At 33.6% G+C, this 16,557-nt stretch overlaps 2 protein-coding genes and 1 long non-coding RNA gene across 7 annotated transcripts; 2 read left to right on the top strand and 1 right to left on the bottom strand.

The window, feature by feature from the left end:
• The first annotated feature begins 3,658 nt into the window (after positions 1 to 3,658).
• On the top strand, positions 3,659 to 5,332 carry LOC148195534 (uncharacterized). The gene is made up of 4 exons (XM_088095237.1): positions 3,659 to 3,694; positions 3,791 to 4,220; positions 4,362 to 5,004; positions 5,101 to 5,332. The coding sequence occupies exons 1-4, from the start codon at positions 3,659 to 3,661 to the stop codon at positions 5,330 to 5,332; spliced, it is 1,341 nt and encodes a 446-aa protein (XP_087951363.1).
• A 1,645-nt stretch (positions 5,333 to 6,977) lies between these two features.
• Positions 6,978 to 10,140, bottom strand: LOC124824487 (uncharacterized). 4 transcript variants are annotated; one of them, XR_015780804.1, is made up of 3 exons: positions 10,005 to 10,140; positions 7,483 to 9,897; positions 6,978 to 7,385 (listed from the first exon to the last, which is right to left on the bottom strand). It is a non-coding gene; the product is annotated as an uncharacterized LOC124824487 (long non-coding RNA). The 4 variants fall into 4 exon arrangements; XR_007027729.2 differs by having other exon boundaries at positions 7,483 to 7,606; positions 7,701 to 10,138; XR_015780803.1 differs by having other exon boundaries at positions 7,483 to 10,138.
• A 357-nt stretch (positions 10,141 to 10,497) lies between these two features.
• LOC124824486 (P53/DNA damage-regulated protein) lies at positions 10,498 to 14,352 on the top strand. 2 transcript variants are annotated; one of them, XM_047296913.2, is made up of 5 exons: positions 10,498 to 10,669; positions 10,769 to 10,858; positions 11,140 to 11,242; positions 12,878 to 13,145; positions 13,992 to 14,352. In XM_047296913.2, the coding sequence occupies exons 3-5, from the start codon at positions 11,159 to 11,161 to the stop codon at positions 14,138 to 14,140; spliced, it is 501 nt and encodes a 166-aa protein (XP_047152869.2). In that variant the 5' UTR covers positions 10,498 to 10,669; positions 10,769 to 10,858; positions 11,140 to 11,158; the 3' UTR covers positions 14,141 to 14,352. The 2 variants fall into 2 exon arrangements, with proteins under 2 accessions (XP_047152869.2, XP_087951696.1); XM_088095570.1 differs by having other exon boundaries at positions 11,131 to 11,242.
• The last annotated feature ends 2,205 nt before the right edge of the window (positions 14,353 to 16,557 follow it).

Genomic DNA, 16,557 nt, shown 5'->3' with positions numbered 1-16,557 from the left:
CCCGTATAACATAAACGTTATACTATCATCGCAAAAATAAGATTTTCCGGCACAAACAAACAAGTAAGGGTGAGCTACCATGCAAAATTCAAAGAAAAGCATTACACTATTATTATACGCAATACATTCACCATAAATTCTTGGAAGATGCAATTATCATACTAGACTCTATTATCCGGATATAATGTTGATGGAAGTCTCGGGTGGTCATGCACTTGTGGTGACATCTACAACACAATTATGGCCAAATATAATATATTACATCACCCACAAGGTTAGTCCATTAACGTCTATGAACATAGACTAGGACCTCTTACTATTCTCACCACATAACACATCCTTCTCTAATTGAGACTGGACAATTATTAGAATTTTAGGATAACCACCAACAACAGGACCCTCAACATCAACATATACACATACCATTATAGAGTCTCTCCCCGAGACTCATACTATATTTCAAATGCATAATTTCATATCAAACATCACAATATACATTCATAGTAGAATTCATACAAGATAATTATAAATAAATGAAATATTACTATAAATGGTGAGAGAAGAATCAAGTATTTGACAATTATCAAAAATAATCCTAATATAAAAATTCTTGGGGAAATAGGAAATTGAATCTGGCAGAGCCGGTTAGACAACTTCTAATCCTTCCAAAAATACAATGTAAGTAAATAATAAGAACAATAACAGGTCTGGGGAAATAAGAAGTTGAATCTGACAGAGCCGGTTAGACAACTTCTAATCCTTCCAAAAATAAAAACGAAAAAGGAAAACAATAAAAAGTATGGGGAAACAAGAGGTTGAATCTGTCAGAGCCGGTTAGACAACTTCTAATCCTTCCAAAAATGTAATAAAAATAAATAAGGAAAGAAATAAAAAGTTTGGGAAAACAAGAAGTTGAATCTGGCAGAGCCGCTTAGACAACTTCTCATCCTTCCAAAAATTTAATATAAATAAATAAGGAAAGCAATAAAAAGTTTGGGGAAACAAGAAGTTGAATCTGGCAGAGCCGGTTAGACAACTTCTAATCCATCCAAAAATACAAAAATAAACAACTAATAACATACAAATGGCATAACATAATCAACATCACATTTTACAACTATCACACTTGGATCTAAACACAGAAGCAGGTTTTCGTTCAAAATCATACAGAAACAAAATACTTCATATTCAAGATCAAACAAAAGAAAATAGTACATATGCAAGACTCAAGATAATACAAAACAAAAACTTAAACGTAACTCCCCTTAACTTTATTCCAGACTTAATCTCCTCCTTTGAAACCGTTCTCCGAAAACTTCCAGAATTTCCTCTCTACAACTAGAATTTCCTCCAACTCTCTTCTCTCACAAATTTTTCTAGAATTTTGGTGCAAATTTTCAGCCTCCCCACCTTGGCTATTTATAGCCAAAAAATGTTACTATTCATTCTTACTATTCATTTTTTACTATTCATTTTTACTATTCATTTACTATTACAAAAATATTATTTTAATCACCATTTGCTAAATTCTTATCTCTGATGATTCAATTCTACGTGGAGTGTTTATCTCTTCCACAATTTTGAATAATTACTCCAAAAAATTGTGGAAGAGATAAACACTCCACGTAGAATTGAATCATCAGAGATAAGAATTTAACAAATGGTGATTAAAATAATATTTTTGTAATAGTAAATGAATAATAAAAATAATAGTAAAAAATGAATAGTAAAAATGAATAGTAAAAAATGAATAGTAAAAATGAATAGTAACATTTTTTGGCTATAAATAGCCAAGGGGGAAGGCTAAAAATTTGCACCAAAATTCTAGAAAAATTTGTGAGAGAAGAGAGTTGGAGGAAATTCTAGTTGTAGAGAGGAAATTCTGGAAGTTTTCGGAGAACGGTTTCAGAGGAGGAGATTAAGTCTAGAATAAAGGTAAGGGGAGTTACGTTTAAGTTTTTGTTTTGTATTATCTTGAGTCTTTCATATGTACTATTTTCTTTTGTTTGATCTTAAATCTTGAATGTGAAGTATTTTGTTTCTGTATGATCTTGAATTTTGAACGAGAACCTGCTTCTGTGTTTAGATCAAAGTGTGATAATTATAAAATGTGATGTTGATTATGTTATGCCATTTGTATGTTATTAGTTGTTTATTTTTGTATTTTTGGATGTATTAGAAGTTGTCTAACCGGCTCTGCCAGATTCAACTTCTTGTTTCCCCAAACTTTTTATTGCTTTTCTTATTTATTTATATTAAATTTTTGGAAGGATGAGAAGTTGTCTAACCGGATCTGCCAGATTCAACTTCTTGTTTTCCCAAACTTTTTATTTCTTTCCTTATTTATTTTTATTACATTTTTGAAAGGATTAGAAGTTGTCTAACCGACACTACCAAATTCAACTTCTTGTTTCCCCATACTTTTTATTGTTTTCCTTTTTCGTTTTATTTTTGGAAGGATTAGAAGTTGTCTAACCGGCTCTGCCAGATTCAACTTCTTATTTCCCCAGACCTGTTATTGTTCTTATTATTTAATTACATTGTATTTTTGGAAGGATTAGAAGTTGTTTAACCGACTCTGCCAGATTCAACTTCTTGTTTCCCCAAGAATTTTTATATATTAAAATTATTTTAATGATTGTCAAACATTTGATTCTTCTCCGGTGACCATTTATAGTAATATTTTATTACTGTTAATTTGTTTGTAATATATTTATCTTGTATGATTTCTGTGATAAATGTATTTTATGATGTTGATATGAAATTATGCATCTGAACATGATATGAGTATTATGGAGAGATTTTGTAATGGCATGATGAGTTTGAGGAATATGAGCATGATATGAGTCTCATGGAGAGATTCTATAATAGTATGGTATTAGTGTATATGTTGATGTTGAGGGTCCTGTTGTTGGTGGTTATCCTAAAACTCTAATAATTGTCCAGTCTCAATTAGAGAATGATGTGTTATATGGTAAGAGAAGTAGGAGGTTCTAGTCTATGTTCATAGACGTTAATGGACTAACCTTGTGGGTGATGTGATATATTATATTTGGTCATAACTGTGTTGTAGATGTCACCACAAGTGCATGACCACCCGAGACTTCCATCAACATTATATCCGGATAATAGAGTCTAGTATGATAATTGCATCTTCCAAGAATTTATGGTGAATGTATTGCGTATAATAATAGTGTAATGCTTTTCTTTGAATTTTGCATGGTAGCTCACACTTACTTGTTTGTTTGTGCCGGAAAATCTTATTTTTGCGATGATCGTATAACGTTTATGTTATAGGGAGCAAATGAAGGAACGACGTCTGAACCAATACAAGTGAAGGAGGAAGCAGCATAAAAAGGAACAGTAGTTTAAAAAAAATGAATAAATTTAGGAGTGTTTTAATGATGTTTTAAAAAAAAATAATATGTATTTCCAGTGTGAACTATGTTACTCCTAAATGGATGATTGTAATAATGTACGATGTTTATATTATTAATGAAATAATTCTGTGTGTGAGATATTTAATTAATTTTTGGGGTGTTACATTTAGTGGTATCAGAGTGGTTCGTCCTTAAGACGACCTAAGAGTTGTGGATTAATCCTACAAACTCATATTATAAATCATAATAACAATAATTCTCTGTGTGAGCAGAGAGAAATGGCACGTAGACAACCCAACCATGAAACCCCTGAGGTACCCAGCCTTGCAAGGGCTTTAGAATCTATCGCATCCGCTCTTCAACAACAGGGAGCTGCTTTAATGCAACAGCACAAAACGACCCTACAATAGTTAGAAGTGGCCAGACTAAATTCTGAAGCAAGCCAAAGAGAACATGTGGAAACCTTAAGACAGCTAGCCGAGAATGGCACCCATGTGGGAGCTCAACTTCAGAGAGTTCAGGAATGGACCTTAGAAAATTTTCTGCAACATCGTCCAGCTATTTTTAATGGGAAAACAAGTCCGAATGAGGCTGATCTCTGGATAAAGAACATGAAAAATATTTTTGAAGCGAAAAGGTGTCCACCCGAGACTAGGTTGGCATACTCTGAGTATCAGCTATATGGGGAAGAAGTACACTGGTGGAACAACACAAAACTAGTATTAGAGGAAAGTGGTGAGATTATGACTTGGGAAATTTTTAAGAGTAAATTTTATGCTGAGTACTTTCCGGACAGTGTGAGACATTTGAAAGAGGTGGAGTTCTTACAGCTGGTGCAAGGCAACAAATCCGTAGCTTAATATGCAGACAAGTTCAAACACTTGGTTCGTTTCTACACCCAACCGTCAAATGAAGAATGGAGGTACAGGAAATTCAAAAATGGATTGAGAGCAAACATTCAACTAGCTGTGAATCCTTTAGCTATTAAGGAGTTTGCTGCTTTAGTGGAACATGCCAAAGCTGTGAAAAGGTTAATAAGTGAGATTGAAGTTCAGAAGTTACCAAGGGTAGGAGGACCATCTGGGTCACGAGTTGGACAGAACATAAGGATCCGACCTTATGAAAGACCGCAACCTCAAAGGAATCCTCATCAACAGCAACCCCAACATAAAATAATCCGATGTTACGTTTGCGGAGGACCTCATCTGAAGAGCGTTTGTCCACAAGTTATTTCACACATCAAATGTTTCCTTTGCGGAGCAGAAGGACATTTTGCTAGAAACTGTCCCTCTAAAAGAGAAGCAACTCAACCTCAACAACCGATTCAACAGAGAAGGACTGACAATAGGCCCCAAGCAACTGGAAGGGTCTATGCTTTGACTGGAGCAGAAGCTGCAAAATCAGGTAATCTCATCATTGGATGTTGTATGATAGCTGGTAGAGAGTTGAATATGCTATTTGATTCTGGAGCGACACACTCCTTTTTGTCTGAAACTCTTATTCAAGAGTTGAACCTACCTGTGAGAGAGTTACAATATGATCTCATGGTATCTGCACCAGCCTCTAAACTGATAAAAACATCGAGGATGTGTCCTCAATGTCCGATAGTTATAGAAGGACGTAGGTTCAAAGTACATCTTATATCTTTACCCTTACAAGGTTTAGATGTAATCTTAGGAATGGATTGATTATCTGCCAATCGTATCCTTATTGATTGTAGCAAAAAGGAGTTGATTTTCCCTAATCCTGAAGAAGCGGAGTTATTGTCAGTACAACAAGTGTTAAAGGAAGTCAAAGAAAGATCTTCGTGTTTCGTTATCTTGACTCATGTGGAAGTCGAGATAAATGAACAAAATCTTGATATTTCTATAGTTAATGAGTTTAGTGATGTGTTCCCAGAAGAAGTACTAGGATTGCCTCCTCAACGAGAAATAGAATTCTCATTGATTTAATACCCGGAGCTGGACCAGTATCAGTAGCTCCATATTGAATGGTTCCGGCGGAGTTAATTTAATTGAAGAAGCAAATTGAAGAATTAATGGAGAAGCAATTTATTCGACCAAGTGTGTCACCTTGGGGAGCACCTGTACTGTTGGTAAAGAAGAAGAATGGAAGCTCTAGATTGTGTATCGACTACAGACAGTTGAACAAGCTAACCATCAAGAACAAATATCCTCTACCTAGGATTGATGATCTGCTAGACCAGTTGCATGGAGCTCAGGTGTTTTCAAAGATAGATCTCAGGTCTTGATATCATCAAATTTTGGTGAAGCCAGAAGATGTACAAAAGACCGCTTTTAGATCCAGTTACGGACACTACGAGTATGTAGTTATGCCGTTCGGTGTAAGTAATGCTCCAACTCTATTCATGGATTTCATGAACAGAATCTTTCGACCATTCCTAGATAAGTTTGTCGTAGTCTTTATAGATGACATACTTATCTATTCTAAGACTCAAGAAGAACATGTTGAACACTTAAGGACCATTCTTGGGATCTTGAGGGAGAAGAAATTGTATGCAAAGATGTCAAAATGCGAGTTTTGGATGCAAGAAGTGAAATTCTTAAGGACATGTTATATCATCTCAAGGCATAGCGGTGGATCCAACAAAAGTTGAAGCAGTGTTGCAGTGGGAAAGACCGAAGACTATAACAGAAATAAGGAGTTTTGTATGATTAGCAGGCTACTATAGAAGGTTTATAGAAAGTACCTCTAGAATAGTAGCGCCTTTAACACAACTAACTCGTAAAGACCAACCATTTGTCTGGACAGATAAGTGTGAGAAGAGTTTTTTGGAGCTGAAACAGAAGCTGACTAGTGCACCGGTTTTGGTAATCCCTGAACCAAGTAAAAAGTTTGAAGTTTATTGTGATGCTTCTCATTAGGGATTAGGTTGTGTGCTCATGCAAGAAAGAAGAGTGGTGGCATACGCTTCAAGACAATTAAAGACTCATGAGAAGAACTATCCTACTCATGATTTGGAATTGGCAGCGGTGGTATTTTCCTTGAAGATTTGGCGGCACTATCTCTATGGAGCTCAATTTCAAGTATTCAGCGATCACAAAAGCTTGAAGTACTTATTTGACCAAAAGGAGCTGAATATGAGGCAAAGACGGTGGATAGAATTCTTGAATTATGATTTCGAACTCCTATATCATCTAGGAAAAGCAAACGTGGTAGCCGATGCTTTGAGTAGAAAGGCAATTCATGTTTCTCATATGATGATCAAAGAACAGGAGTTGGTGGAGAAGTTCAGAGATCTGAAGTTACAGATGGAGTTTGGAGAAGATTTCATTAGATGTAGTAGTCTGACTATATCTAGCGATTTTCTTATTTTAATTAAAGAGAAGCAATTGTCAGATCTTGGCTTGAAAAAGATAACAAAAATGATCGGTACAGATAAGGCTAAAGAATTTAGGCTAGGATCTGATGATGTATTAAGATTTAGAAGTAGAATATGTGTACCAGACAATGCAGATATAAAAAGACTAATCTTTGAAGAAGGACACAAAAGTCGTTTTAGCATACATCCCGGTATGACTAAAATGTATCAAGATCTCAAGGAGTCCTTTTGGTGGCCAGGAATGAAGAAGGAAGTAACACAATTTGTAACGGCTTGTTTAATTTGTCAGAAGGAAAAAGTGGAACATCAGAGACCTGAAGGATTGCTACAACAATTAGACATACTATAATGGAAATGAGATAGCATTACTATGGATTTCGTCACTCATTTACCACGGACAGTAAGAGGTAATGATTCTATCTGGGTCATCATTGACCGATTGACAAAAACTACTCACTTTTTAGCAATAAATCTGAGAATGTCAATGGCTAAGTTGGCACAACTGTACATAAAAGAGATAGTAAGATTGCACGGCGTCCCTTCAAACATTGTGTCAGATCGAGACCCAAGATTCACTTCTAGATTCTGGCAAACTCTACAGGAAGCTATGGGCAGCAAGTTACTAATGAGTTCCGCGTATCATCCCCAAACCGATGGACAATCTGAAAGAACAATCCAATCATTAGAAGACCTATTGAGAACAAGTGTATTGGATCATCTGGGTAGTTGGGATGAAGTACTTCCTCTAGTGGAATTCACCTATAATAATAGCTTTCATGCTAGTATTGGAATGGCACCTTACGAGGCTCTGTATGGAAGACGATGTTGAACTCCTTTATGCTGGTACCAGGATAGTGAAAAGGCTTTGATAGGACCTGAATTACTACAACAGACCACAAACAAAGTAAAGTTGATACGAGAAAAAATGAAGGCTTCGTAGAGTAGACAAAAGTCATATGCTGATCAAAGGAGAAGACCATTGGAGTTTGCAGTCGGAGATCATGTCATTTTACGGGTCATTTCAACCACAGGAGTAGGAAGGGCTCTTCGTTCGAAGAAACTTTCTTCTAAGTTCATTGGTCCATATCAAATTTTGAGAAGAATTGGGCCAGTCGCTTACGAGATGGCGTTACCTCCTCAGTTAGCCAAACTCCATCCAGTTTTTCACGTTTCTCAACTAAGAAAATATGTTCATGATCCTTCTCACATTTTAGAAGTAGAAGATATTCAAATCAGAGAGGATCTATCCGTAGAAGTGCAACCTGTTAGTATAGAAGACACTAAAACAAATGAGCTTAGAGGGAAAACTATCGACTTAGTGAGAGTAGTTTGGGATAGAAAAACAGGTGATTCTACATGGGAATTAGAAGATGATGTAAAACATTCTTATCCCCATCTTTTTTTGTGAAGTGTCGAATTAAACATCTCACACACAAAATTATTTCATCAATAATATAAACATCGTACAGTATTACAATCATCCATTTAGGAGTAACATAGTTCACACTGGAAATACATATTTTTTTTTTAAAAACATCATTAAAACACTCTTAAAACATATGGGGTAAGCTTGAATAGTTATAATTGTTAAATTAGTCATTTGATTGTGTAAATAGCAGTGGTTGATGATGCACTTCAAAAGTAGTTGAAGAGTAACCAAAACAAGGCAAGTATATGTTCTTATTATGACTTCTAAAGCCAGAATTGTTCAATGTCTTGAAATTGAACCTGCCTTCTTCTGACTGTTAGTTACTTTTCTTTTATATACATAACCATGTAGCTATTGCATTTTATAGCATAGAGGGTTAGAGAATAAAACTTCAGTATCCATTCGGCTCGACACTAGATAGGCAATGGAGTTATGGACTACACTTGAGTTTGATATTTTCATATAGCTAAAGACTACACAAAAAAGGTATGCGGGAAAACTGGAAAACTCCAAGCTAGTATTACTCATCACTCACCAAATGGTACCAAATGCAACTGTCTATTTTTATCCTTTGAATGCTGCCTCCAGCTATATGGCAACATATTTCACTTGATTTTTTTTATCAAGTTTCATCATTCAATTAAAATTTCTTAACAGAAAGAACTACATTTGTTTTCAATTAGCCAAGTTGCCTAGGAGCATATATATTCAAATTTTTGGAACTTCATTTATTTCCTTGATAATATGGTGAGACATCTAAGCAGAAAATTATATTCTGTATAGCCATTTGAAAACCTTGTATCACTCAAATCAATCTGGATTTCTAGGTAAAGGAAATCCTAATTCTTTTAAGTTCATATTATCTTGGGGTCATTATGACTTCCAAGGTTAGATTTTTCACAGTAAACAGCTTATTTGCTAACGTGATATTTAGTAGGTATCCAACACATGAAGTGACATGAACAACGATATTTAATGACAGCAGTGTGAGTACCATCTAACAACCAATACCATAAAACCATGTTAAGCAGATACTCCTTTTGATTGTTAAGGGAATGGAAGATAGCACGCAACAAACAACCATGTGTCAAACATCAAGCAGCCAATATCCAATATTTGAATTCACTCATTGAAATCATAAAGATCCACAATTTCTATAAATAACAGACAAGGGGCAATATAAACTCAATGTTCGTCATCTGAAGAAGCAGAAAATACCTGCAATCCAGCACAGCGAGAGCAATCTAATATAGCCTGAACAAACTCAGACATCTGACATGTTAAGATTTATGAAAGCACAGCCTAGAAATTCCCGTTTGCAAAAGAGAAATGTGATTTTGACAAAAAAAACGTTGAACATTAAGTTTAAAAAAGTAATGAATGTGTAGAGGAATTCGAAACGTCATGTATAATAAGTCTATCAATTTTCATAATAATAATAATAACTTAAAAATTATAACCAACAATGATTTCCAATTAGTTGATAATATAAAACTCATCTATTAAACTAAGAAAAAATCCTTGTACAGGGCTGAAAATTTCATACTAAGTTTCCTAACAAAAACAAGTGTTCAAACAAACCTTCGGTACTTACCAATCGATATTTAACAAATTTGCAAAAGCTAAACCCATATTCCACGATTTAGGGTTCTCAACCGACCTTTCCTGTTCCAACATCTCTCTGATGGATAAAAGGAGCTCTCTTGAACAGCATATGAATTAGATCTAGTTCGATTTCAGGGTTACTAAAACAGAGGTAAAGTTAAGATTGCAGAATCCATTGGAAGACAGACATTGAATACGAAACATTAAATCTAGAAAAAAATAACAAATAAAATAAAGCTGCGTATACCTTGAAAATTGAAAAACATGGGTTTCATGTTTGGTTGAAAATTAGGTTGCGAGATGCTCGATGGCGAATCGCCCTTCCTTCTCTTTGTGACTGAAATTGAGAGAAAGCGATAGTTCATATCAAATTTCGTTCTATATTCACTTTATTTTATAATTTTTATTTTAATAATTTAATGATATATATAATAGAAAAAAGATTATTAGGGATAAATTAAGAAATAAATTATTTTAAGTTTGTACACAAAATTAAAATTTGTTTTTATATCAAATTTTGATATAATTTCGTTCTTATATTTTAAAAAATAAAATTAACATAACTATATTCAAAATGTATTTAAAGTTTTTTTAACTCAATAATTAATACAAAAATTTCCTAACATTTAAGTTGGAGCATTTAAAAAGAATTGTATCTTTTTTTTAAGAATAAAGAATTTTAATTTCGTTTCTAAATTTATTTATATAGTAAAATGATATTTAAGAAATAAATTATTAATCTTGAAATTAGCACCGAAATCTTGTTTTTTCTCGCCCTTTGCATCATCTCACTGAACCTTCCTTGGACTGTAACCTCGTCACCTAATCTGAAATCGGAGTTCAGTCGAAGAAGACGAAGTTCGGTTGACGTCGGCGAGTGAACTCCGGTGAGAGAATTGTCGCTGTGTAGAAGTACGTGCATCGAACCCTATTTCAGTTCCGAAGAATGTGTTTATATTAAAGAAGGTTGTTGTTCCCCAATTGCATTCAATTTGAAATTGTCCTTTGTAGGTTGCATCCTTATGTTCGAAAATCCCTAATTTTAAAAACCCAAGGTTGCTTTGTCCCAAATTGGTCGAGCTCCAATCGCCTCTGTACCCGGTAAGAATTTCTAATGCGTTTATGCGAATGTCGTAAAACGTTTAGTTCAGCCTTGTCATTGATTTATGTGTTTTGCTTCTGAGTTGAATATGTTGAAGAAATTTGATTATACTATTTGTGTCTAAAGGGTGCAATTTTTTTTTCTTTCTGTGAGGTGTGGTGTTGCCTTTCTTTGCTTTAACAAATAGCTTTATTTATTCATTTGATTCAACTGAATGATTGTTGTTTTGATGATATTTTACACAAATTTCTCTAGATAATGTTTTCTTTAGATCTTGCAGGAGTTTCTTTTCTTCAAATATGGATGAGAACATGAAACAGTTCCAAAATAAATTAACGGAACTGGAAGTGGAAGCTGAGCATCATCTTTTAGCCCGACAACAGGTAGTTCAAATTTATGAATTGAAGTTAATTAATGTTTTTACAAAGACTTAAAAACAAAGAAAGTAATAAAATTCATTAGAAAGGAGCAAAATCTAGCTTCTATTGCTACATTGAGGACCAAAATTTGGTCTTAGTGAGAAAGTAGATGGTATAGTTCATAATTTTTTTTTTCTGGTGTGACTTTTTCCTTGGTTTGTATGAAATATGTATGTCAGAATCTATTGCTTTATTCAAATTTTCTCTTGGGAACATGATAAGGACTTATTTGAGACACTTTACTCTCATCTAATGTATTCTTCTTTTACTTTCTTTGTCTTCTTCCAAGGTTTTTACACAAATTTTATGGTGAAAACATCCTGCTCGTTTCATAAATGAATAGATATAAAAAGAGTCTGGTACACTGTTCCTCAGATTTCAATGATATATCCTCAAGATGAAATAGTTCTGTAGCATATTAATCGTGGAAAACTACAAACTAGCAGCTTGAGGTCTGTGTCTTGTACAACTTTGTCTCTAGACTTCAAAAGGCATGTTTAGATTCTCAAGGTTCTCAAAATGCAGAAACTTCTTATGATAATTTTTCTGTTATAATTTGACAAACTCTGTCAAGTGATTAACACGTGAATAACATACCACCTTGATGTTTTTAATCATGTGCAACTTAACCATATATAACTTTAAAATGGTGTATTTCTTCCAAGTTGCACATGATTAAAACATTTGTTAATCACGATCTACTTTTAAAAAGGTATATAACTTTCATCAATAAGTGTGATGTATAAAACTATTGATCATGATTAAAATGGTTATAACTTTTAACCATGCGCTAGAAGTACGGGAAAAAGAAAAAACTATAGGCAAAACTATAAGATGTAAAGGTCAATCATTTGTCTATATCAACATGATTTACTGTAAAACATAGCAAAGTTTGATCCATCTATCTACCTATCTCTCAAAACCCACCAAGTGGGAAAAGGCTGAATTGCTTAGAGTTTTGAAGATATTTAGAAAAGTTTTTTAAGGAAAACATAGTGTAAAAAAAATTCCAGTGCCTCTCTATAAGTTAGAAGCGTAGCTTTTGAAAAACTATGGTATGGTAGTTTTGTTTTTCGAAAAAAGCTTTTAGCTAAGCACAACCCTAAATGACAAAAACTATATATAGCCTTGACCCATCTACCAAAGTAGTTGGGCAACTAAGTCTCCTAAATTATGAGACCTTGGCGTTATCTGCTGTAAATTGTTCTTAGATTAGATGTCTTTGGTGTTACATTTCTTTTTTCCCTAGTATCATTGGTATACTGTCCAATCTACAATCCACTATCTTACCCTCTGCTGCTATCTAGGACTAGGACTAATAACTATAAGTTAAAACAGAACTCAATGCGCACACCAAAAGCTACAAACAACCCACTAAAGTGCCAAATGAGTTATGTCGGTTAGTTTGGATTCACAAAGTAACTAATTACTTGATCCCAATGTTATTTCCTTATTACTATGTTACGTCCTTAACAGAAATCACTTTAATACCATAGTGCCAATAGGGATTTTTTTTTGTTTACTATGGCTATAAAAGCTTCTTTTTAATAGCTTTTCTATCAAATGTGCTATGCAATTGTCCCTTTTGGAAAAATACAGCTGGTTGAGAATGATAGATTGAGAAATGGGAATAGAGAAGCACTTACTGCATTAAGGAAACGGGCTCGGACAACAATGAGCAGTGTTCCATCTCCTTTTGAATCAATGATGAGGGGAGTTGCTGGGACCAGCTCAAGACCTTTGGTTCAGGAGGTTTGCAACACCTGCGGCAACCATAACTCTTCTAAGCCGACATGGATGATGTTTCCAGGAACAGATCTGTTTGCCAGAATTCCGTTTCATGCAGCTCATACTATATTGGAAACAGGTGTTTGGCCACCCTATTCTCTAACCATTGGAAAAATACTAAGAAAAAAAGAAAATTTCCCTAAATGTTCACCCACGTTGGTTATCTTTTATCTTGTGCTTGAGCGTAATGCTTGCTTGCCTATTGCTCATTACTTCTGTATTCTGAGAGGAGGGGGCAGGGCATTCTACAGTAGTAATGTTTGGCCATAGCCCCTAAGTTCTCATCTATCCAATACGTGTGAGATTAATCTTTCCCCCTAATCATATGTATTTTGTATTACAGTGGATGAAATGAGAAGATGGGTTTGATGTGTTAGTTTGAAAAACGGGGTACAGAGGCATTGCAATCATGTCTCACTGGCGTTTTTTACTGTTTCCCTTTTCTTGTTCGTAAATATTTTTAAGATATTTAAAGGGCCTGTCATACTAGTTACTGGTTCAAGTTGATTGTGGTAGGCAACTTGTAATTGCAATCACTACAACAATGAAAAGAATGTAATTTTACTTAAATGAGGCTTTTGTCTACTGCGCTGTTTCGGTTTTCAAATGCCAATGCCACTTAAAAGAATTATTTTTTGTCTAGAACTATATCTGAACTGATGACATAGGACTTTCTGATTATTTTTTTTATTAATTTACTTTTCATTGTGTAATACGTAATCTTTACTTATATAAGCAAATGACATGACATGTACACCAACATTATAGTTTAGAGGTTGTGTTGAGACTGACTACCTCCATTCATGTTCTTTTATTGATCTTTACTATTGTGATTGTCCAAACTTTGAACTACAGCTATGAGTGAAGTCCTTTTATCGAAAAACTAATTGGTATATTTTTCTACTGACCATGTAATTATTTACAGATCAAGCGAAGCTTGACTTTGAGTCAAAGAAACTACAGAGCATTATGAAGGAAAAAGCTTACTTTCTATCAGAGTCAGGTGTTCTTGCAGACAAGATAAGCCCTGGAGTGCTCAAGTCGCTTGTAACCTTAAATGACAAGGGAAAGTAAGATGCTTTGAGCTGCTATATAGTGAGAAAAAGCTTGTCGTGGCATTGTCAAATGGGTCGAAAATGTCAGTGTTTTGTGGGAAAATCTTTCTTGAGGCATTTAGGTTAGGTTACTTATCTAGTCTGTTACTGCAATTGTGTACATTTTTTCCCCAAGTTTATATACTATGAGTACTACACTCAATCCTAGAAATGGAACTATTGTTGCTTGTCTGCCTTGACTTATTTTGACGAAACAATAGTGTTTATTTTAACAAACTCTCTTAGACACATTTTTTTTTACGCTTTAAAATATAACCTATACCAAACATGGACCTGATTATTAAACTGTTATGTGGACCTTGCATTGTCCCTAGCCACATGTGGGGTCGCTATCATCTAATGGCATTAAACTCAACCACTTCTCCAACCTTCTAACCAAGTCATGAATTTAAAACCAATGAAGAAGAATGATGTCTGTGCTCAGGTTAATATCATGTAATTTTATTGCCTGTTTTGTGCAAAACTGAGTTGTGGTAGCCTGGGGTGGGGATTAACAGGAATTGGATCGGTCAGATTGGGGTTAGTTTATCATAATATGTCAAATTAAAAGTTAATTTATTTTATTTTTATTTTTTGTTAGAAGAGGTGTTTATATTTAGTTTCTAATCTTGCTTCAAATAAGATTGTCGCTGAAGTTGGATATTTGTGGGAAAAGTGGGGAGGGGCTTGTTAAATTGAGGTTGAACGGTTGACTTTGGTCAACTCAGACAATCTAGCAATAGGCAACCATGTGGTTTCCACGTTCCCATTTTTGTGTGGTCCCCTTTGGAGGAAGATCTTTATATTGGGTGGAATCATTGCATTAGAAAATGAACACATGTTTCACCAAGAAAGATTTTGTTGGACAGTCTGGAAAGGATTGCAATATATGAACAAAGGGATTGTGATCTTACAAAGTGTTTCCAGAAAAGTAAGTTGTGGTAGAAAAGATAGGAGAAATTAAAGTGTTGGGATAATTCCAACACTTGATGGAAGGAGTTGTCACCAATCAAGCAATTGAAGTTTTAGCATTCTACTGACTTTTCCTATTTACTTATTTTCAGGTGAGGTGGTCCAAACCTCTATTTTAGGGTTAAAGATATGTGGGAACTAAAGTAGTTTGGTCGGAAGAACATGGCAATTGTGTTGCTCAAAATAAACAGTTTTAGGGAATGAGTAATGCTATGTATAATTTTCCTCCTTCTCTCACCAATCTTCTTATTACTTTGCATAGAAACAATTAAATGAACAAGAAATGTATTTAATGTCTTAAAACTTTAGATTGTTTTTAAGAGGATAATATAAGATTTATAATTATTGTAAGACGTAATGTTTATGGAATTCAAGTGTATTCATGTATTCAATAATTAAATATTGTGGTCTTTTTACATCATCAAAACTTTCCTAATCCGATTATCAAATATGATAACGTGACATTTGTAATTTCAAATTTCTAGAATACTTAAAAAATATCATTTAAGAGAGATTATAAAAAGAAAAAAAAAAGCTTTCTAAATTAAATTGGTCATTTTAAAAGGAAACACAATTGTACATACGGGTAGATAAAATACATAAGTTTAACTACTGCAAAATTAAAATAAATTTTATAACTAATTTCAAAGAACTGAACTAATTTATAAAATAGTTTAAATAAATTTAATTGGATTATATTGTTATTTGAATTGAACTACTTTGTATTACTTAAAATGTCTGAATGATTTCAATTATCAGTAAAACATCTCATTTTAAAATATACTTCAAACATTTCACTTAAATCAAGTTGAGTTTAATATGAATGACCAAAAATTCAATTTAAGATTCACTTTTATAATTTTATTATGGGCAAATTATTTTAGGTTTTCTATTTTATGTTTTGAATTAGTGTAGAAAAACATTTTACTCAAAAATTGAGAGTGCATGAAACTATTTCAACTTTTGTTTTCTATTTTTACACTAGCTTCTTAATTTAAAAAATATTATAATGGTATGGTTTATACATTACACTAATATATTTTAGTTTTGTTAACAAAACTATTATGTTGTATTTCCAGTAAGAGATATTGTTGTAAATGTTGTAGAACTATAAAAAATTTGTGTTACCTCACAAAATTTGCTGTTACTATTACAATTATTATTATTATTATTATTATTATTATTATTATTATTATTATTTGAACTTCTAGACTATTAATATTATTATTTGAAGTTTCCATCCATTGTTTATTTATTTATTTTTCTATCTCAACATCTTCACATTAATAAAAACATGCAAAATGGAATGAATAGACAAACCTTCCATTGCCATTGTCATTGTGGTCCAAAAATGGGCTATGCAACTTATAAGGATTTTTCCCTCTGCACTTCCATTATTATTAAATGCACCATATATTAATAGAA

Source organism: Vigna umbellata, chromosome 7, assembly GCF_029865625.1.
Source record: "Vigna umbellata cultivar VRB3 chromosome 7, Vumbellata_1.0, whole genome shotgun sequence".
Taxonomy (NCBI): Eukaryota; Viridiplantae; Streptophyta; class Magnoliopsida; order Fabales; family Fabaceae; genus Vigna; species Vigna umbellata.
Note: the sequence above shows the minus strand (reverse complement) of the source record. Positions and strands in the feature narration are given on the sequence as shown.